The following is an 18,973-nucleotide window of genomic DNA, read 5'->3' as shown; positions in this document are numbered from 1 at the left end:
AACCGCATTCCCACTGAATAAGCGCTAATTTTCGTGGTTTAGATGCGGCGACGCTCTTTTCAAAATTGGAATCATTCGTTTTAAAAGACCTCTGGCTGCAAAAAAAAAACGTAAATTATCCTCTACCATTGATAGTTCTATAGATACTTCAACTAGTATCTGCTCTATTTTGATAGCTTTAAACTTGCCTTATTACAAGATCGAAAGGTTAAAGAATATATCGAAACGAGTCAAATTTTGCTGAATTTTTGTGAGATTTTTGTCTTTAATCATTTTGAAATCAATAAATGAAATCAACACTCGCCAAATAAAAGACCCAATCACGCCATCACGCAACCGACCGCTGCAATGGAGTGCGGGTGGAGAGAGGGGGTACGGCGAGAGAAGTGTTGCTATTTATTTTAGGGCTCTAAACATTCGATTTTTTGACGTCACTTTTAACTTTCAAAGCTCCTGCAGTAACAAAATAATCGAATTTGCGTCAAAGCACTTGAAAAGCTTCTATTTTTCGAAAATCGTGGAACTTTACTAAGAAACGAGATGAAAAATACTGGTTTTTAGTGAGGTACTCGCTAGTATTTATAATTGGTGTTATCAAAATTTAAGTAATGCCCTCCTGCAGCTGTTTCTGTTCGCACAACATTTTAGTTATATTCTAGCCATTATTTCAGTTTATTGCTCTACAAGCTGTTTTGGTACAGGAGTTTTTGAACGTGAATTTGAACGTAGAAAAAAAAACATATTAGCGTTTTACCGCCCATATTTTCAATCTTTTGTTTCTTACTTTTCATCATCTCATGTTCTAAATTACTCAGGCAACTTAAGGCATGTCCAAATCTTTCAAATATACCTTGATTTTTTTTCACCAGTTCCACTTGTCAAATCATATCACTTCATACATCAAAAGAAGCGTATTGAAGTGCAGATCACCAGACTTGCTGTTTGAAAATTCATTTTTACACCAAAAAAAAGATATTAGGAAAAAAGCAAAAAATGCTGATGTCAGCAAAACTTGTTTCTTGAATAACTCCAGTTTGGCTGATGGTATAAACATGAAATTTGGACCAAAGCTGCAAATCATTAAAATGATGATTTTAAATCAAATTTTTTTTTCAAATATTGCTGATGTCAGCAGAAATCAGCAATATACGAAATATTGCAATTAAATGCTGACGTCAGCAAAATTTCAAATTATTTTTTTTTCAAAATGATCTTTTTAATGTTGTGCAACTTTGGTCCAAAATTCAAATTTATACCATCAGCCAAACTGGAGTTATTTAAGAAACAAGTTTTGCTGACATCAGCATTTTTTGCTTTTTTCCTGATATCTTTTTTTTGGTGTAAAAATGAATTTTCAAACAGCAAGTCCAGTGATCTTCACTTCAATACGCTTCTTTTGATGTATGAAGTGATATGGTTTGACAGGTGGAACTGGTGAAAAAAAATTACGGAAAATTTGGACGTGCCTTAATTTGCCTGAGTAGTCTATCACACAAATGAATCTCCATAACTCGAACCTCCTTAACTCGACCCTCCTGTTAACTCGAACAAATTACGGTTGAATCTCTCGATAAGTAGTATGGATAGTTAATACCATGGATAAGTAGTGCCTTATCGGCCAAAACTTAGTCGGCCTTAATTTTAGTCGGCATTAATTATTAGCCGGTCCTTATTTTTGTCACCTCGTCAAAATTTAGTCACTAAGAGCTGACTAATAATTAAGACTTACCAAAAATTTGGGCTAATTCTAAATTTACAAACAGATGGAAAATAGATAAGAAAGCTTAAAATACTGGAAAATAAGGAAAGATTAATTATAAACTTTCAATTGGGCTCAAATTTTTAGTCGGCCCAAATTTTAGTCAGCCCTTATTAGCCACCAAGCCAAAATTTAGTCACTTAAGACCGACTAAGTTTTGGCTGATAAGGTACCATGGGTAATTAGTACCACGGATAATTAGTACCACGGATAATTAGTACCACGGGTAATTAGTACCACGGATATTTAGTACCACGGTTAATTAGTACCACGGTTAATTAGTACCACGGGTAGTTAGTACCATGGATAATTAGTACCACGGGTAATTAGTACCACGGTTAATTAGTACCACGGGTAATTAGTACCACTGATAAGTAGTGCGTGGGTAAGCAGTGACGCTTTTCTTCGGTCCCTTGAATTTGTTTACCCTTGAGAGGAGATTTGGATGAGTAAAACGCAGTAGTACCATTTGTTACCAGTCCCCCGGAGAGTACAACTTTCAACTGTATTCGGCAAGAACCTTATAAACCAGTCTCCATAATAGTAGGGGGCCAAGCCTGGGGTTCCGTGACACCTTTTTTACGACCTAGCCATTTTTAGTCCATTTCCAAAGAACAGTATATTATAAGATATTTTTGAGAAGGAGGACCGGATTAGGCCCGGGAAAACTTTTTATGACCATAATGGTGACGCCATAGGCAAAACGGCAAGGGACAATTAGGGGTAGGAAAATAGCTGATTTTCAAAGTTCGAAAATGATTGGTACCATCTGACAGAGTATGAAATTCTGAGCAAAAAAATGTATTACAGCAACTCTCTGACTCAAGCACAAAAAGAAATACAGCCTCTTGAAGTTCAAAAACATACCCACGTCAGGCAGTACGATCAAAACAAGATTTGACGTCAAGTCAAATTACAGTAGAGCTGACAGTTAGTTGGTCTTAAAGCGGCTGTATTTCTTTGTGTGTTTTAGTCAGAGAATTGTTGTAATACATTTTGTCACGGGACCCCTGGCTTGGCCCCCTACTATAACTCAAACTTTTACAAACTTCCCATGCATGTTGTAGTATTAAATTCTGACCTGTTCCTCTCAAATTTTTTAAATATTTTTTGACGGCCTGTTAAATTAGCTTCCCCACTTTTTCTCAGAGTTTTTGAACATTTATGAATATTTTTGAGCTCTTCAATATGGGATTAAATGGTCAAAACAGGTGAAAAATGGATAAAAGATATCAATTTTTACCCCCTGAACCTAAAAATTGCCAATGATGACGTCACAAACTGAGATTTTTTCATGATTTTGATAGAGTCTAACGTTTTCCATATTTTTATGGAGTTTTGAGGATTTATGGTGAAAAATGTCTGGGATTTAAAAGAGAAGAATGTCACTCCAAATTTGAAATGGTTGATTATAAAGACTATAAGGCGGGTAAAATCCTACTCAAATACGTCAAAAGCTTGCCGCTTGTGTTTACAAGAGAAATTGGAAATTCTAAGGTACGAAAACAAGTCTGAATTGCTGAATAAACGCTCAAAAATTGTCGCTAAAATGCCGACACATGAATATAAGTTCATGTTAAAAATTTACAAGTCAAATGACTAACGGAAAAATTAATAAGCGGGGGGGGGGGGGGGGGGGGGGGGGGGGGGGGGGGGGGGGGGGGTTGGAATAAGAATGTCCTGGGTGGAAAAATTTCGAAAAATTCATTTACGGCCGAAAATACCGGAAAGACTGGTTTTTTGGCATTTTCTCGAGATTTCACCATTAGTTTTATCTAATTGTCCCTTAAAGATGTGCATTAGCAATGCTCAAAACATGGCCGAGTCCGATTTTTGCGGAACGACCGTTTTGAGGGCGCGAAGCGCCCGAATAGGGAGTGTAGCATCCTTTCTCTAGATCTGCGCGTGGCGTAAAAAAATCTGTATATGTACGAAAATTTCTGAAAATGAGCCGGTGGGATGGCAAAATATCGACTTTGCTTCGTGTTGGATGGGGTTAAATTAGTTTAGCACTATTTGAAGTATTTTTTTCATAAATTACTTATTTTAATAGAATATAATCTATGTTTTGAGTATTATAATGTAAGATTTTTTATGAAAACTGCAACTTTTGTACAAATAATAGTAATAGTACCAAAACTTTATCTCCTTTGCTTTTTTCCCGCTTCTTCCAGATGTCTGGGCCCAGTCTTTTTTTATGCGTTTCATTTTCAAAACAACAAAGATGGCCCTGAAAAGCCCCTGAAAACCAACGAATCTCTTCGGTTTTTGAGGTGCATGCATTAACTTTTGGACTGATTTAATCAGATTATGGCCCATTGAAAGGTAAATCTTCATTCTTTTTCACCTTTATAGTTTCAACTACCTTTGGAATGTTACATTAGTACTTTTTCTTTGTGTTGACTTTTTTGTATTAAATTGAATTGGATTTCATTTCACAAAACAACAAACAAAATGTTTTTTCTCGGCCATGTGTTTCATGGATATCATATGGCCATGTTTTCTTTCCACAGGCTTATTTTTATTCATATGGGTCGTGTGCTTATTTCATTTTACTCTAACTATAATTATTTCCATCTCTTTTGTCTTCAGGGTTCAGGTGTGAAGGAGCTTGATTGATGTGATGGGTGACTTTTACCGATCGGCCGACTGGCTGAATCAGCAGTGTTTCAGAGTTTTGGTGGGTGAACGTGCACAACAAAGAAGCAGCATAAAACCAAATTATACATAGCATTATGTTATGACTGTATGAACAGATTGTGATTGATGGAGAATAATAAAATATGGTCCTGCTGAATATAAATTGTGCCAGTTCCATGTTATTCCGTGCAATGTTTACGAGACAAAAGCAAAGACTGTACTGGAAAACAGAATCAAGATGATAATTACCAATTACTAGTTGCTATTTTCGTCATTGAAGATTTCTTCAATATTTATTCGATAATGGAATCATTTTGATTTGGTTTGATTGATTGTTGATTCCATTATCGCTTGCTGACTCTCGAGAGATTTTTGTTTAACATTGGAGCTTGATCATCATCAATTAGAATAATGCCGATTTATATTTGTACGATAAAGTGATAACAAAAGCATGATTGATGACTTTAGCCCAAAAGACAACTTAAATGATAAAAGTACCTATATGTTACTTTTGATGCTAGCTCGAATATATTTTCAAACAGTTACATCAATATGCCAAAAACATTTTGTTCGACCACCTTCACTTCGAGATAGGCCACCATAGAATGAACTTCCTTTTATAGGATGAACCATATTCATGTGGCTTTCAGCCTTGCACTCCATCACAGAGCCTATTTGAGATATTTTACTAACTAGCCCAGAGAAAAATTTTAAACCTTTATTATTTGAATGCATGCCTTTTTAATACTCAAATATAAAAAAATTAAAATCTTTTAACTTGGTCATTAGTCAAAAAAGTCATTAAAATTGATTAGACTCTGCGATGGAGTGCAAGGCTGAAAGCCACATGAATATGGTTCATCCTATAAAAGGAAGTTAATTCTATGGTGGCCTATTTTGAAGTGAAGGTGGTTGAACAAAATGTTTTTGGCATATTGATGTAACTGTCAAACAAGATATCTTTCACAAAAAAGTGTTTTTTACTGGCGAATCAACTTATATTTTCATAAACTCTTTGACGTGAGATTGTAGATAACGCTTGTTATTATTACCGCCTAATAAATAGTAATGGCATTACTTTAATATACTTATATGAATTATAGAAGTTTTTGAATTTTATTCTGCAAGGCACAGAGGCAAGGTTCTTGAAAAAATTAGTTTGGACTGGTTTGGATTGATTTTATAAATGAAACATTGGGAACATCTTTTTGCCGAACACACAATATCGCAAAAATAGACTCACAAAAAGACAAAATTTCATCACGCAAAAAATCTCACTATTCTTGATAAGTTACTGGAAATTATTGCTAGGCTGCTGGTTCCTTTTCGGAAAATTGATACTACATTTGAAGTGAATGATATCATAAAGAGGTAGCACATTTTGAGAGATTGTATACTAGGTTCTAATGGCTGAAAAGCTCAAGATCATCTTTCAAACTACGCACTATTTTCTTTTAAATTTTGAAGGGAAATGTATAATATAATTTTTGAATTGTTGATAAATTTGTCTTTGTAAAAGTTTTATAGAGAGCTAAGTAATTGTTTCAAAAACTCACAAAAAGATGGGATAAAAGTCTTTAAATTTATTCTGATATACTACCAGCCTAATATCTTTGTTGTTGGTCATTCAGCCATTGCACAAGAAACATGTGTGTTCTTTTTTGTCACTTGCACTATTTTTTATAAGAACGAGTAAATTTTTTTAAAGGTTTGGCTGTCCTTTTTTGCACTTTGAGCCTGAAATTGTTTTTGAATTGCTCAAAACCCGGCGTATTTAATTTTTGAGCCTCGTATTGTTCTTATAAAATTCTTATAAAAAAAAAAGAGTTGAGTTGGAAAACATTATCAATCCGATAAAAGTTTGACTTATAAAAATAATTTGTTAGTGTCGAAATTTCTTCGCTTTGCGAAAACGGAACGGTCGTTCCGCAACCCCTTTTATGTTGATTGAGAATTTTTTTTTTCTTCGCCACGGCATGATGTCACAAGTGGGGGTACTAAAGATTAATTGTGTTTTTTCAGTAAACAAAATCTTTTAGTGAGTTAAACCTATTGTGTTTGTTTTCCCCTCGAAATAATTAAATCTTATTAGTTGAGAAGTACCATCACGTAATTTTCCGTGGCAAAAAATAATTACCGGTGCCGAAATAATTTAGCCGTAAGCCGAAGCTGTAAAATCAAAGATTTGTACTAAAAAACAAAGATTAGTACTAAAAAACAAAGATTCGTACTAAAAAACAAAGATTCGTACTAAAAAACAAAGATTCGTACTAAAAAACAAAGATTAGTACTAAAAAACAAAGATTAGTACTAAAAAACAAAGATTAGTACTAAAAAACAAAGATTAGTACTAAAAAAAAAAGATTAGTACTAAAAAACAAAGATTAGTACTAAAAAACAAAGATTAGTACTAAAAAACAAAGATTAGTACTAAAAACAAAGATTAGTACTAAAAAAAGATTTGTTGACCCCTTTGGGCCACCGTACTTGAGAATAACATTTTCTTGTTTCTTTTGTTTCAATTTTTTATTATGATTTTGCGACATTTTACGACTCTACGACTATTGTGAAAATGTGAATTTTTCCAACAAGTTAGATCATTTTGTATGTAGTAACCTGATAACAGCTGTTCGTAATTTTCTTATCGCACACGGTAAACCTTTGAAGGCGTTTGAAAATTATACATCTGAGGAAAATAGTCCTCCCGCGGAAAATTCTACAACAAGAATCTTGTTGTGCGCCGAAAAGTTAAAAACTGATACGGCGCCCTATTCATAAACACAATGACGCAACTTTGTTGTCGTTCCTAGTCCTTTTTGACGAACGCGGTCCTTACGATTTCGAGATTGGATATTCGTCAGATTGTTATGTTTTCACACATCCCTTTCGAGCTTCAGCGTGGTGTGCATTCACATTCACAATCTCATCTCTAGGTTAGTATGTAGCTGATGATTGTACGCAAGAAACTTAAAGTACTACAAAAAATGAACTTTTGAATTTTTGTTTTGTTAGGTGAAAAATGGGCAAAAATTTTTACCCCCTGAAACCCTAAAAATTAGCAAAGATGACGTCACAAACTGAGATTTTTTCAAGGAGTTTTTGAATATTTTGAAGTTTTCAAATTGGTTCAACTTAACAAACCCGCCCCCCCCCCTAGGTGGTGCTACCCCACACTCAGCAGCTGGTCTATAAAACAACGATAGAAAACTCATTAGTCACAATTGAGTCCATGAATTATGAAAGTTACAGAGTCTTAGGTTTCTATTTACTCGCTTTTTCATTGATAGTTCACCCATACATGGACACAATGTTTTCCACTGTTATCGGTTGTTGCCCATGGAACAAAATCTTCACCGAACCAAACTTTCAGCACTTCATCTTTTCTACCATAATACAATAGATCCTCCTTAGGAGAAGGTAGAACAAGAAATTTAGACATTTGATTAAACCCAGGTACAGTAAATTCCTTATGACCGACTTTGGTTTCGTAATTTTTAACCGGGAATTGCGGGTTGTCCTTTGCGTCAGTTATAAGAGTTAGGACTGAAGTTGACTGGTAACAGCATCCGCAAGCCCAGTAACTTTTCTCTTTTCTGCTGCTACAACTTATATAGCCAGAAACATGCTCAAGTCTGATGGAACTAATCTTTCCGGTCATTGGCAGTTTGAATAAAGCAGGTGATCTTCCCAAAGGTTTGTAGCATATTGGTTGAACGGTTACTTTGGCGTATCCAACTGAAAATTAAAAACGTAAATTTTGAAGTAATAATTGTGATTCCCTTGGACAGTGGAGATATCCCGGTATAGGAGAAATTGGGGGGTTTACAATCAAATAATCAATACCTTTCACAATAATTGGAATTTTGGAGTATAATGGACCACCTTGAATTTCACCAGTTTTCTTGTCGATGAAAACTACAGTTAAATAAATCGTCATTGATTCTTTAAGCTCCTCAACATGCAGCACAACTTGATTCTTTTGACCAGCATTGATAGACATTTTATCGTTGAATTTCTGTTTTCCAAATTTGGTAACTCCTTTGATATCATCCCAAATAGGTTGAATGATTTGGTTCTCGTCTGCCTGATGGTAGATTGTCGACCAATCAGCTTTTTCGTTTGACAATGGCAAAACATTCCACGTTAACGTTACATTTGAATTTCTTGAAACTTGTACAGACTTTTGTGTAGGATCGATTCTGCCAGGCCAAACTAAAAAAGTTTTATATGAGGTTATCGTGACTGTTTGAGAATGTTGTTTTAGCGTCATTTATGAGAGTTTCTCATTGACGGTTACTTTTAATATTATTGAATAATCGAGTCTATTTAATAACAGAACGTCGAATTGAAGAGCGTCAAACCATAGTATAAGAAAGCCGCGGCTGGAATGAGTACAGCTTAATTTCTGTTGTTTTATCTATGTCGTAAGAACGAATTTTTTGATGGTGCAGTGACAACTTCCATTGTCAATTTAATTTGACTTTTAACAAGCTCCCTCGTTAGACGTAATTTTGCTCATAAACGCAAATCTCCTGATAATTCACGCATTCATAAGATCAAAGTAAAAGAAAAGGCTATTGATTTAAAAGTACTAGAACGTCAGAATGTCAGTGCTTTAAGAACTTGAAGAAAATTGAGTGCCTCGAAATGCCTTCCAGATTATTTTGAAAAAATGTTACTGGTATTAGTAAATAAATATTCAAGCTGCATTCTGTGAAAATTTCATTTAAAAAACAACAGTATTGAGGTGACAGCAAGCATTCAAAGTTTAACATTTGAAAATTAGTTCTTTTAATAAAATGTGTGTTATTTGGTCCTAAATTTATAAAGATTTTTTTGGAATTTATAAAAATATACTCCAAATAAGGTGATAAGAGAGGACAGTGAGAAAAAATTTGAGACTTTAAAAGTAATTGTTCTTCAATTGAATATTATGAACACTTTTAAGGTTAAGGATTTTGTTAGCTTCGACTTAGTTCTTATAAATCACGGAGACACAGATAGAACATCCATTAACGACAAAAACAATAGCGTCATCATTCCAGCCGCGGCTTTCTTATACTATGGTCAAACTGTATATTAATAAAGTGCTTGAGACTCAAAGACAGTCCACCACGGTGCAAGTCTGTTATATCGAATCTACTACCATTTAGCAGAATCATAGTGGGATACAGTGACAGCCAAAATTTCTAAAATTGTAAACAAAACAAGTTCTGTAACTACCGTTTTTGAAAGCTTCGGATATACTTTTTTCAATTCTTACCAAAATTAATTGCAAGCGCTGACAAGACTGTATATATCTTTGTCCAATGCATAATTTGTATTCTTCAATTATCACTATGTTTGTTGAAACATTAAATTTCATATCCAGCTTTAAAAACACTTTTTTTTGATACTACGTTATACATTTTTTGTTGGAGGTTTCTCGTTACAAAGTAAACATATGTATCAAGCTTCCGTAAATTATTTTGTGTGTTAGGCAAAGGATTCATTCTTGGTACGGTAAGGTAAGGTCATCCTTAGTAATTTGGTGAGTCGATTGTCATCCAAATGTCATACCAATCACATTGAAACCTACAGTTGATGCTCTCTGATTCGACGTTCTTCTATTCGATACGCTCGACTTTATTCGATGAAAATCTTATTGAACAAGTGCTGTTTTTGTTCAAATTTTTCAGGTTTTAAATTTTTGATAAACAAAGCTTCCAGTGCCATTAAGTGTTGTTCATCTTTTGAAAATCTTATTCCACTTAAATATCGAATTAGAGAGAGTCAAATGGAATTCCCCTCACTCGGTCTGTCAATGTTCCTTGAGTGGATTTTGAAGAAACTTCTTTTTTCGATGATTTTATTTCAATCAGTCATCATCATATTGTAATAAACAATACAAAGGACAACTTTGACATCTTTCTGACACCGCGTGTCATAGACCCGCTGGGACCCCAGCCCCATCTCGTCCCTGGTGGAAAAGTACCCTTGAATTTTTAGCCCCACTGGGAATGACTTTGATTTCTTCCCCATTCTTCATCTCCATCCCATGTTTAACAATTGCACTCCAAACCATCCCAACTGGATTTTTTAACCTTGATACAAAAGAATTTCTACCTCCAATGGGATTTCAATAGGAATTTTTATCCCCACTGAAGAAAAAGGTTCCACCGGGGCTGTGAGACAGGGGTGTTTTCTGGGTAAACGATTAAATGGTCTGGGAGTAAATATGAAGCAGGAATACTTAAAATCTAAAACACTTAATTCTTATAAATTTTTTGTATCACTTGTATATCTTACTAAAAGTCGTGACTGGAAATATTTTTCAAAATACTCATTCAATCAAAGTTTATTACTGATTGAGCCGTTAAAATCATAAAAAACAAGAGCATTTCTATTGCTCAAATAAGATTCTATGGGTACTTTCCTAGGTACCTTCCAGTGCCTTAGAAAGTACTCTTGACATTACAGAGGGGAGGCTGAGGTTTAGTAACACCGTAAGGACCTACCATGGCCCGAAGGGTGGCTAAAAATTTAATTTCAAGATGGCCGAAATTTCATTTGGAGAGATAGATTAAAAAACCAATAATCTATCAGAAAAATTTATTAAAAATTCATTTATGAAAAACCGGCACTGCATCCAAATTGCAGGGGGTAGTGAACAACTGTTAATTAAACTAGTGTCGGTTCAGATTTCGAATAAAACTTCAATTTTTAATTGAAATTTTAGACTCGGCAACATGTGTATGAGAATTTGAAGGCTTCAGATGAGGTCGAGAAATAGTTTCTTTTTGGAGGTAAAACCTCACCTTGGTAATATGATATGATATTAAAAGTGTTTCCACGGGCTGATACTTTGTTTTGGTGAAAACAAGAAGCCAGAAATAACCAGAGGCTTCGTATTTTTATTGAAAACTGGAACTGTTATCATTTCAGTCTAAAAATATGTAGCTTCTGGTTTTTCTTAACATCATTAAGATATTATATTGGTTAAATCAAAGTCATCTCACTCGCACTAAAATGTCTTGATTGAGCACAGAAAATTTTTAAGTGAAATATGCTATTGGATGATATCTCTGGGCGGGGCAATGCAATGCAATTTTGTTTGAATTTCTCGAAGAGAGAGGGGAGAGGGGAGTCTGGCAAATATATATTTTCTTCAACTCAATAAAATACGTATATAGATTATTTTAAAAAAACGTAACAAGAAATTCATTTACCGATTTGCCTTCGACTGGAAAATATGAAACAGGGTGGTATTTGGAAGTATAGAAAAACATTTTTGGTTTGACGAATAACCCTTAATTTTGACAAATGACCTATAGAATTATATACCTCTGTTTATTGCTTGTAAAATACAATTTTGACAAATGATTTAAAAAACTTTTCTCGTCGGAAAGAAATCTATGCAAGCTTTGTGACTCGTTTCAAATTTACCATAAAATGTTCTTACTATAAAGGCAAGAGACGCATAAAATAACTGCTGTGGACAGGAATCAAGATGAGATCACTTGGATTTATATGCTTATGTCTGGTGGCTATCACTTTCACAGACGGTAAGTAAGATTTTGTACACTTTTTTATAAAAATACACTTTATAAGAATTTTCATGATGAAAATGGCCGAAAAATTGAGAATAATGCTAAGAATATCACCATCTTGGAATTTGGCTACTCAAGCTGAGAATACCATTTTAGAGCATTTTCAATTATAAATTGTCAATTACCCCCAAGTAAGGCTCACTCCTTTCACAAAAATGCCATTTTATGCTTGACACGTATGTACTAAATGTTATATCTAGTTTGAATTAGGATCCTAACCTAAGAATGCTGTAATAAGAATATTTTAGGCTGATTTTCCCAAAAAGTTAAGAATAATCATGATGAAGTGGATTCACACCATTCTTATAAAAAAATCGTGTATACGTAAGAAAAATATAAACATGGGTCAAATTCAAATAGATCATTCCAAGACCATCCAAAAACCAAGTTCAGATTAGCAAGGCAAATTCTCAGCTTCGTGCGTTTTATAAAAAAACTTGTTCCAAATCCTGATAGATTGATTGTACTGCACAAAACTTCGGGTTGCTCCAAATCGCTACTCCGTCATAAAAAAGGGTAGAAACATAAACTGAGGCAATGATTCTATGATTCTATGTCAAGCGATATATATTAATAAAACGTATAACCTAACTAGGGAACATTTTTTTTGTTTTTTTAGCAAGTGATCCAAGACATGGCGCTGTAAGTTGAATTTTGATCATCTGATCTGATAGCTAATCTCCGAGCAGATTCTAATGCTTCGCGTATGACACGTTTTCCACTTTAAAGGCTATGGATCCGTAAGAGAGCCTACATTCGCCATATTCAGAGCAGAGCGTGATATACGCAGAATGGATGATCTGTTATAAGATTATATGATACTTCAACGCAAATCTCTTTTGCAGCGGCTAATAGAACATTATTGAGAACATACAATTTTTGAACAAGAACAATTTTGGCAGAAGCCCGAGAACAAATTAAGAACCGTCTCACCCCCAGATGTAAAATGCTAATAAAACCCGCCAAAGTTGGGCAATTTTCCAAACACATTGTAATTATCATCTTCTTTTATTTTTCAGTGTGCAAGCTTAGCCGAAAAATGTTATGATGATTTGCATTCCTATAAAACTTTCCGAGCTTGTGAGACATTCGTTCGTTGTGAATATTTGGACTATGGACGTGCAAGCTCTGCACAACAACATTGCGTCCAAAGGGTATGTAACATCTTTCAGGACCGGCGAAAGCAGAGAGACTTCAGCCTCCCCACTTTTGAGCAAATGAAGTTTTCTTCTCAAATTCCTAGCAAATTTTATCTCATTTGAGCCTTCAGCCTCCCAACCTTTACGGTTGTTCCGCCGGGCCTTATTTTGACACCCCTTCTCACAGACACGGTAGGACCCCTTTCCACTGGAAAAATTAGCCAAAATATCGCCGGTTGAAATCATTTTTGTCCTTATTATTTTCAGCCAGGAGTCCTGGATCAAAAAAATGAAATAAACAAACCATCACTGCAAATTATTGTGCTATTTTTCCATCCCCATGGAATTCAAATCCCCATCCATAACAACATGAAAATATCAATCCCATCGAGTTTCAACCGTTTAAACTGACTGAAAAAAGGGGATCTCCCAGCTGATGAATATTTTGAACAGTTGATTGTCAAATCTTTAAGACCTAAAACATGACAATAAATGGGCTCGTGCTTCTTCAATATTTTGTAATTCAATTTTTTACTTTTCAAGACCAAATGTACGGGCATACGCAAAGTCTATATACACCCGATACATCTTAAACACCCTGCATCAGTGCGGCTGACCAATCATCCTAGACAAAAGTCTTTTTCTTAATTACCCCGGTGGGGCTCTTAGAATCTACAAGGCTGCTGAGACAGGGGTGTCTATATGTTTGATCTCCCTTAAAATATTGGGAAATTTGTTTAATTTCAGTGGGTCAATGAAGCGGACCAATGCGACAGACAATATCCTCCTTCGTTCTGGCACTTGATTCAACGATCGATATGTGGAAGACGTATTTTTGACGGGCTACAAGATTGCAAAGCTCGGCACGGGAAATAAAATTTCGAATTTTTCAAATGAATTGTATACATGTTAAAACGTAAGGGGAATGAGTTAGAGTTTACCACAAGTGAAGGAATGCCGTCAAAAGTCTGCCCTACCAATTACCATTATTACAGTCGGCAAAAGGTGGGCAGAAAGTTGGTAGCTATAATATTTGCTTCAAAAAGTCATTGTATTGACGTCAAAAGAAGGCAATGCGCAACCTCGTGTCCGTGTATTTCAGGCTTTATTTACGTTACTGATTGACGCCAGAGAATATATTATCTAGCGCTATCAGTAAGCATCAAAAAGCTGATAATGCGCAGGGAACGAGGTTGGACAATTAATCAACTTTTGACCAGCAATTTAAATAGACACGGCAAAAAGTGGATTGTCCAAACCAGAGTTGAAGCCGTTGTATTGATGTTCTTACAGATAAGCTTTTGACGTCAACCCTTCCTGGTCCTGGTATCTAAACTCTAACCTAGTCTCTTCACGTTTTAAGGGTTTGATAAGTATGAGTATGATTTATTTCAAACATATTTCTATTTATATTGCTTATTTAAAAATCTTTACCAACATTTTGCCTGGGAAAACGTTTTTATTCAGAGTCCTATCCCAGCTGGCACACAACTTTGTTTTAACGTTCAAATAACGTTTTTTTGACGTTATGAATGTCACATGGACGTTGTTTTGACGTTCTGTGCCGTCTGGGATACGCTTTTTTTACAAGAACAATTTTAAAAGAACACGAGGCTGATCATTGGCCAAAACCTAAGAACAAATTAAGAACAATCTGAGACTTAGATTTTAGAAAATACTAAGACAGTACTGTACTTACTGTTTTTAAAAGATTTTAAACCCATTTTCAGTTTTCAAGAAAAGAAAATAAGCGTATTAATGAAACCCATCATAAGAACATCGTAAGAACATGTAAGCCCCAACATTTCATAAAATTAAGAACAGACCCGCGTGAGCCAAAATTTACTGGTTTTTATACAAAAAAGCGAGTATAAATCGTATCTTTAGCATTTCATGGTTGTCACTTTAACGTTTCCAATCAAAGCATTCGCAGGTGGATACCATGGATTTGATTGATAAAATTTAACATTCTGGAAAATTTGTGTCTGGTTGTTTTGTACACGATACACTTCTATACCATCTAATCTTACTGTAAAGAAAAAAACTCCGTTCGCATCTTCGTCCTGTTTTATATTGACACGAGTATATCTGTTAGTTGGTAGTTCAGCGATAGTGTTATAGCAATGGGTTTTATCTCCATTAATAGCCGAACATATATGAAGTCTGTAAGAGCTACCCCAAAACCAAACTGCCGGATTTCTGTCCCCGTAGTTGACATTATCTTCTCCTTGAGTCACGTGTAGAATATTCGCCCATTGGGATACTCTACTAACTGGTTTTATATCGAATGAGACTTCGTACTGGGGATAAAACTCGGTGAACTTTTGAGCCAAAGTATCTTTTTTGATTTTGTCAGCTTCTAAAATCAACAAAATATGACAAAAAAAGTTCAAGAACTTCAGGGAACAATCTCGATTACGTCATTTTTTTCTTAGCAATATCATGGGCAAATTTCAGTGCTCTGACAATGAAGAAACCCGCCCTAGGCCCCTTATTTAGGTATTTTTGAAAAGTGAGATACCGTTCTCTAATTTGATCTTCAAGGAACCAAAACTTTCATTCGAATTTAAGTAAGATTCGAATAATTTATTCGAATTAGAGAGAGTTAACTTATCGAAAGTAAAGAGATATTTCTAACTTAGTGACAATAATAGCCTTTTTCACCCTTTTAAAATGTTTCTTGTATTTAAAGCAGATAAGAGTTCGAAAGGAAGACAGAGGGAACTTATTCATATAACTTACCAAAGACTAAAATCTTTGTTTTTGAGTACAATGGACCACCTTGAATTTCACCAGTTTTCTTATCGATGAAAACTACAGTTAAATAAATCGCCATTGATTCTTTAATCTCCACAATATGCAGCACAACCTGGTTGTTTTGACCAACATTGATAGAAATTTTATCGTTGAATTTCTGTTTTCCAAATTTGGTAACTCCTTTGATATCATCCCAAACAGGTTGAATGATTTGGTTCTCGTCTGCCTGATGGTAGATTGTCAACCAATCAGCTTTTTCTTGGTGTAGAGGGAGTAATGTCCATTCAATAGTCACATTGGAATCTTTTGAGACATCTGCCTGATCGGTTGTTGAAAGAATGCGTCCACATAATGCTTTGGAAGAAAGAATTTATATAGAAAGTATATGTAGAAATTTCGAAAAAGTTGAAACAATATGAGCTCTACAGCGGGCGGGACCTTAAAATGGGTTTTAAGCACAGGTCTCACTGGCGGATTTAAGACAATAGAACAAGTACGTCGGAAACATGCGAAGGAGTGCAACACTCGTTGAAAAACAATGAAACTACAATTATAAATCTCTCCATCTGATAAGTTTGACAGGGTATAAAACCGCCAATGGGTCTATAATTAAGACATTTTGTGTACAAGAACAAGGCTATTCTAAATCGCACACCTCTATGGATATAAGAAGCTCTTTTCGTTAGAGGAAGAGCAGAAACCTAGAATAAGGCTGATCCCCGAATGTTAAGCTTACCGTAATGATTTCTTTGCAAAAAATTTATGAGCAAAAAAGATATGAACGATCCATTTGAAATCTTTTTCCCCTGCATTGTTTGAACCTACCTAAAAAGAAAATTTAGAGGCAAATGCCAACTTACACGTTTTTTTTTATAAGAATGGTGTAAATCCATTTCATCATGGATATTCTTTACTTTTTTGGAAAAATCATCCTAAAATATTCTTACAGCATTCTCAGGTTAGGATCCTAATTCAGACTAGATCTAACATTTAGTACATACGTCTCAAGCATAAAATGGCATTTTTGTGAAAAGAGCGAGCCTTACTTGGGGTAATTGGCAATTTATAATTGAAAATGCTCTAAAAACGGCATTGAGTAGCAAAATCCTATGATGGTGATATTCTTAGCACTATTCTTATTTTTTTTGGCCTTTTTCATCATGGACATTCTTATAAAGTGTATTCTTATAAAAAAGCGTGTAAATGCACAGTCATCTCTGAACTGTTATCTCCGTGGTCGAATTGCTATAAGACTGGGAATTTATTTAGTGCAAGGGATTTATCGCAAATTATTTTCAGCATTCATTCACTACACAAGCGAAAAAAAAGCCAAACCTTGAAAGCCAAAAGCTGTCAGTTATCTGCTTACAGATTTAAGATTTTTGAAAATTGTTTAAAATTAACTAGCCATAATTTTCATTAAAGTGCCACCGCAGAAGAACGATAAAATAAGTATTGTTGAATTTGGAAAGAAATGTTACTGATAGCCGTTACTTCTGTTAGAATGGCATCTCATCTGAAGCAAAATTTAGTCTACAAATATTAGCAATTTGTGTCTATCTCATAGATATCTTCTTATAGAGATAATATAAAGTTATTTATCTGGTTTTTTTTTGTCATTTCTTTTATTACCAAAATAATGGTATATAATGGTTTATTTATATCATACTAAACGCTACTGTACTAAACTGCCATTTTGCTGTAATAATCAAACGACAAGTCTATAAAGAATACAAATTTCTAATTTGCGTTTCTCAGAGCGGTTAATAACTACTTGTGGTTTAAATAGGGAATTTCCCAACGAAAAAGGAATTTCCCTTAATTCGACTCCCTGAGGTAATAAAAAAAGACATATAGAGCTTCTTTGAAAATGGGTAATCAGATCAAACAAATCCGGAAAAGTGTTTTTAATGATGATAAAACAATAGAAATACAGTCAAGCTAAGAGTGTTACCGGTACACCATTTAACCGGAACTAAAATACTGAAAAACGCGCGCAAAATTATGAGATGTTTGCCCAACTTCCTTATGCGTGAAGCTATGAATGCCATCCTCGGAAGCTTTAGGCTTCCTGCGGTGGCAATAACATTTAGGACAGATCCTCCAAAGAATTCAGTGAAACCTTTCACAACCTTTTTAACATTTTCATCCAAAAATAGTATTTCATTTGCAACAATCTATGTAACAGGAACTGAAAAATATAAGCGGGGATAGAAAATTACTATAAGAGAATTTTAATTTCAAATGACGAATATTATTATAGCATCCACATATCTTTCAGCAATCAACAATATTGTCTTAAACCTTCGATGGATCATTTTCCGACACATTTGATCGTTGCAAGAAAAAACACTTCATGAATACGTAGCTGTCTTCCTTCAGTTGAGATTGTGGGGTCATATTTCATATAATCTATTTGAGTATCATAGTTTAAGAGTTTACAGACTATGCTAAGACAAGTCACTAATCTACGAAAAAAACCCAAAGACGAAAAAATTTCGCAAACAGGTTTTTTGTCGAAAAGAGTTTATAGCCAGTATAGTTTGTCAGTCGTTTATTCGAAACTCTCCCGTCGATTTTTTTTGTATACCGCCATATATCGGCTTCGCGCGTATTCATTTTCCCGCCTTTCCTATCCCTGTAACGGGCGATAACATGGTCTAGAATTTACACTGTGGTAGGTGACAAATCATAATTCTATTGAGCGCGCATTCAGCGAAAGCAAAAGTAACCATAGCAATAGTTTATGATCTTTGGTGAAAGCTGTACCAATCAAATCACAATTAAGAAACATAGAAAAGATTTCCGACCATCTTATCATATTTCCGACCATTACGCGAGGATATTTCCAACCATCAAAGATATTTCCGTCCGTCCAGAGATTTGGGAAAAGAGGATAAGAAATGCGCTATTCATCTATTTGAAGCTAGGCTGTAGAATCTTTTGTTTCTATTGAAATGTCTGCGGCCGATCCATTGTTTTTATTCTGGACCAATCAGAGCGCTTGATTCGTTATGCGCACAAGACTAGAAGTACAAACAAAAAATGGCAGCCGTGATTGATATCGAAAGTGAAATAATTTTTTTTTT

The 18,973-nt window shown here is 34.8% G+C and overlaps 3 protein-coding genes across 4 annotated transcripts; 1 reads left to right on the top strand and 2 right to left on the bottom strand.

The window, feature by feature from the left end:
- Positions 1-7,581: 7,581 nt before the first annotated feature.
- On the bottom strand, positions 7,582-9,772 carry LOC136807392 (uncharacterized). Of its 2 annotated transcripts, none has more exons than XM_067063972.1 (3): positions 9,623-9,772; positions 8,243-8,611; positions 7,582-8,134 (listed from the first exon to the last, which is right to left on the bottom strand). In XM_067063972.1, the coding sequence occupies exons 1-3, from the start codon at positions 9,762-9,764 to the stop codon at positions 7,677-7,679; spliced, it is 969 nt and encodes a 322-aa protein (XP_066920073.1). In that variant the 5' UTR covers positions 9,765-9,772; the 3' UTR covers positions 7,582-7,676. The 2 variants fall into 2 exon arrangements, with proteins under 2 accessions (XP_066920073.1, XP_066920074.1); XM_067063973.1 differs by having other exon boundaries at positions 9,663-9,772.
- A 2,038-nt stretch (positions 9,773-11,810) lies between these two features.
- Positions 11,811-14,734, top strand: LOC136807391 (uncharacterized). The gene is made up of 4 exons (XM_067063971.1): positions 11,811-11,943; positions 12,608-12,630; positions 13,008-13,142; positions 13,875-14,734. The coding sequence occupies exons 1-4, from the start codon at positions 11,889-11,891 to the stop codon at positions 14,001-14,003; spliced, it is 342 nt and encodes a 113-aa protein (XP_066920072.1). The 5' UTR covers positions 11,811-11,888; the 3' UTR covers positions 14,004-14,734.
- A 148-nt stretch (positions 14,735-14,882) lies between these two features.
- On the bottom strand, positions 14,883-16,638 carry LOC136807390 (uncharacterized; the record flags this gene model as incomplete). The annotated part of the gene is given in 3 exon segments (XM_067063970.1): positions 14,883-15,486; positions 15,870-16,238; positions 16,621-16,638. Coding segments are annotated over 3 exon segments (863 nt in total), but the record flags the coding sequence as incomplete, so codon positions are not given.
- Between the last annotated feature and the right edge of the window lie 2,335 nt (positions 16,639-18,973).

The sequence above is a fragment of the Clytia hemisphaerica genome, unplaced genomic scaffold (assembly GCF_902728285.1).
Source record: "Clytia hemisphaerica strain Z4C2 unplaced genomic scaffold, Clytia hemisphaerica genome assembly, whole genome shotgun sequence".
Lineage (NCBI taxonomy): Eukaryota > Metazoa > Cnidaria > Hydrozoa > Leptothecata > Clytiidae > Clytia > Clytia hemisphaerica.
The sequence above is the reverse complement of the archived record's forward strand: the minus strand, read 5'-3'. Positions and strand labels throughout refer to the sequence as shown.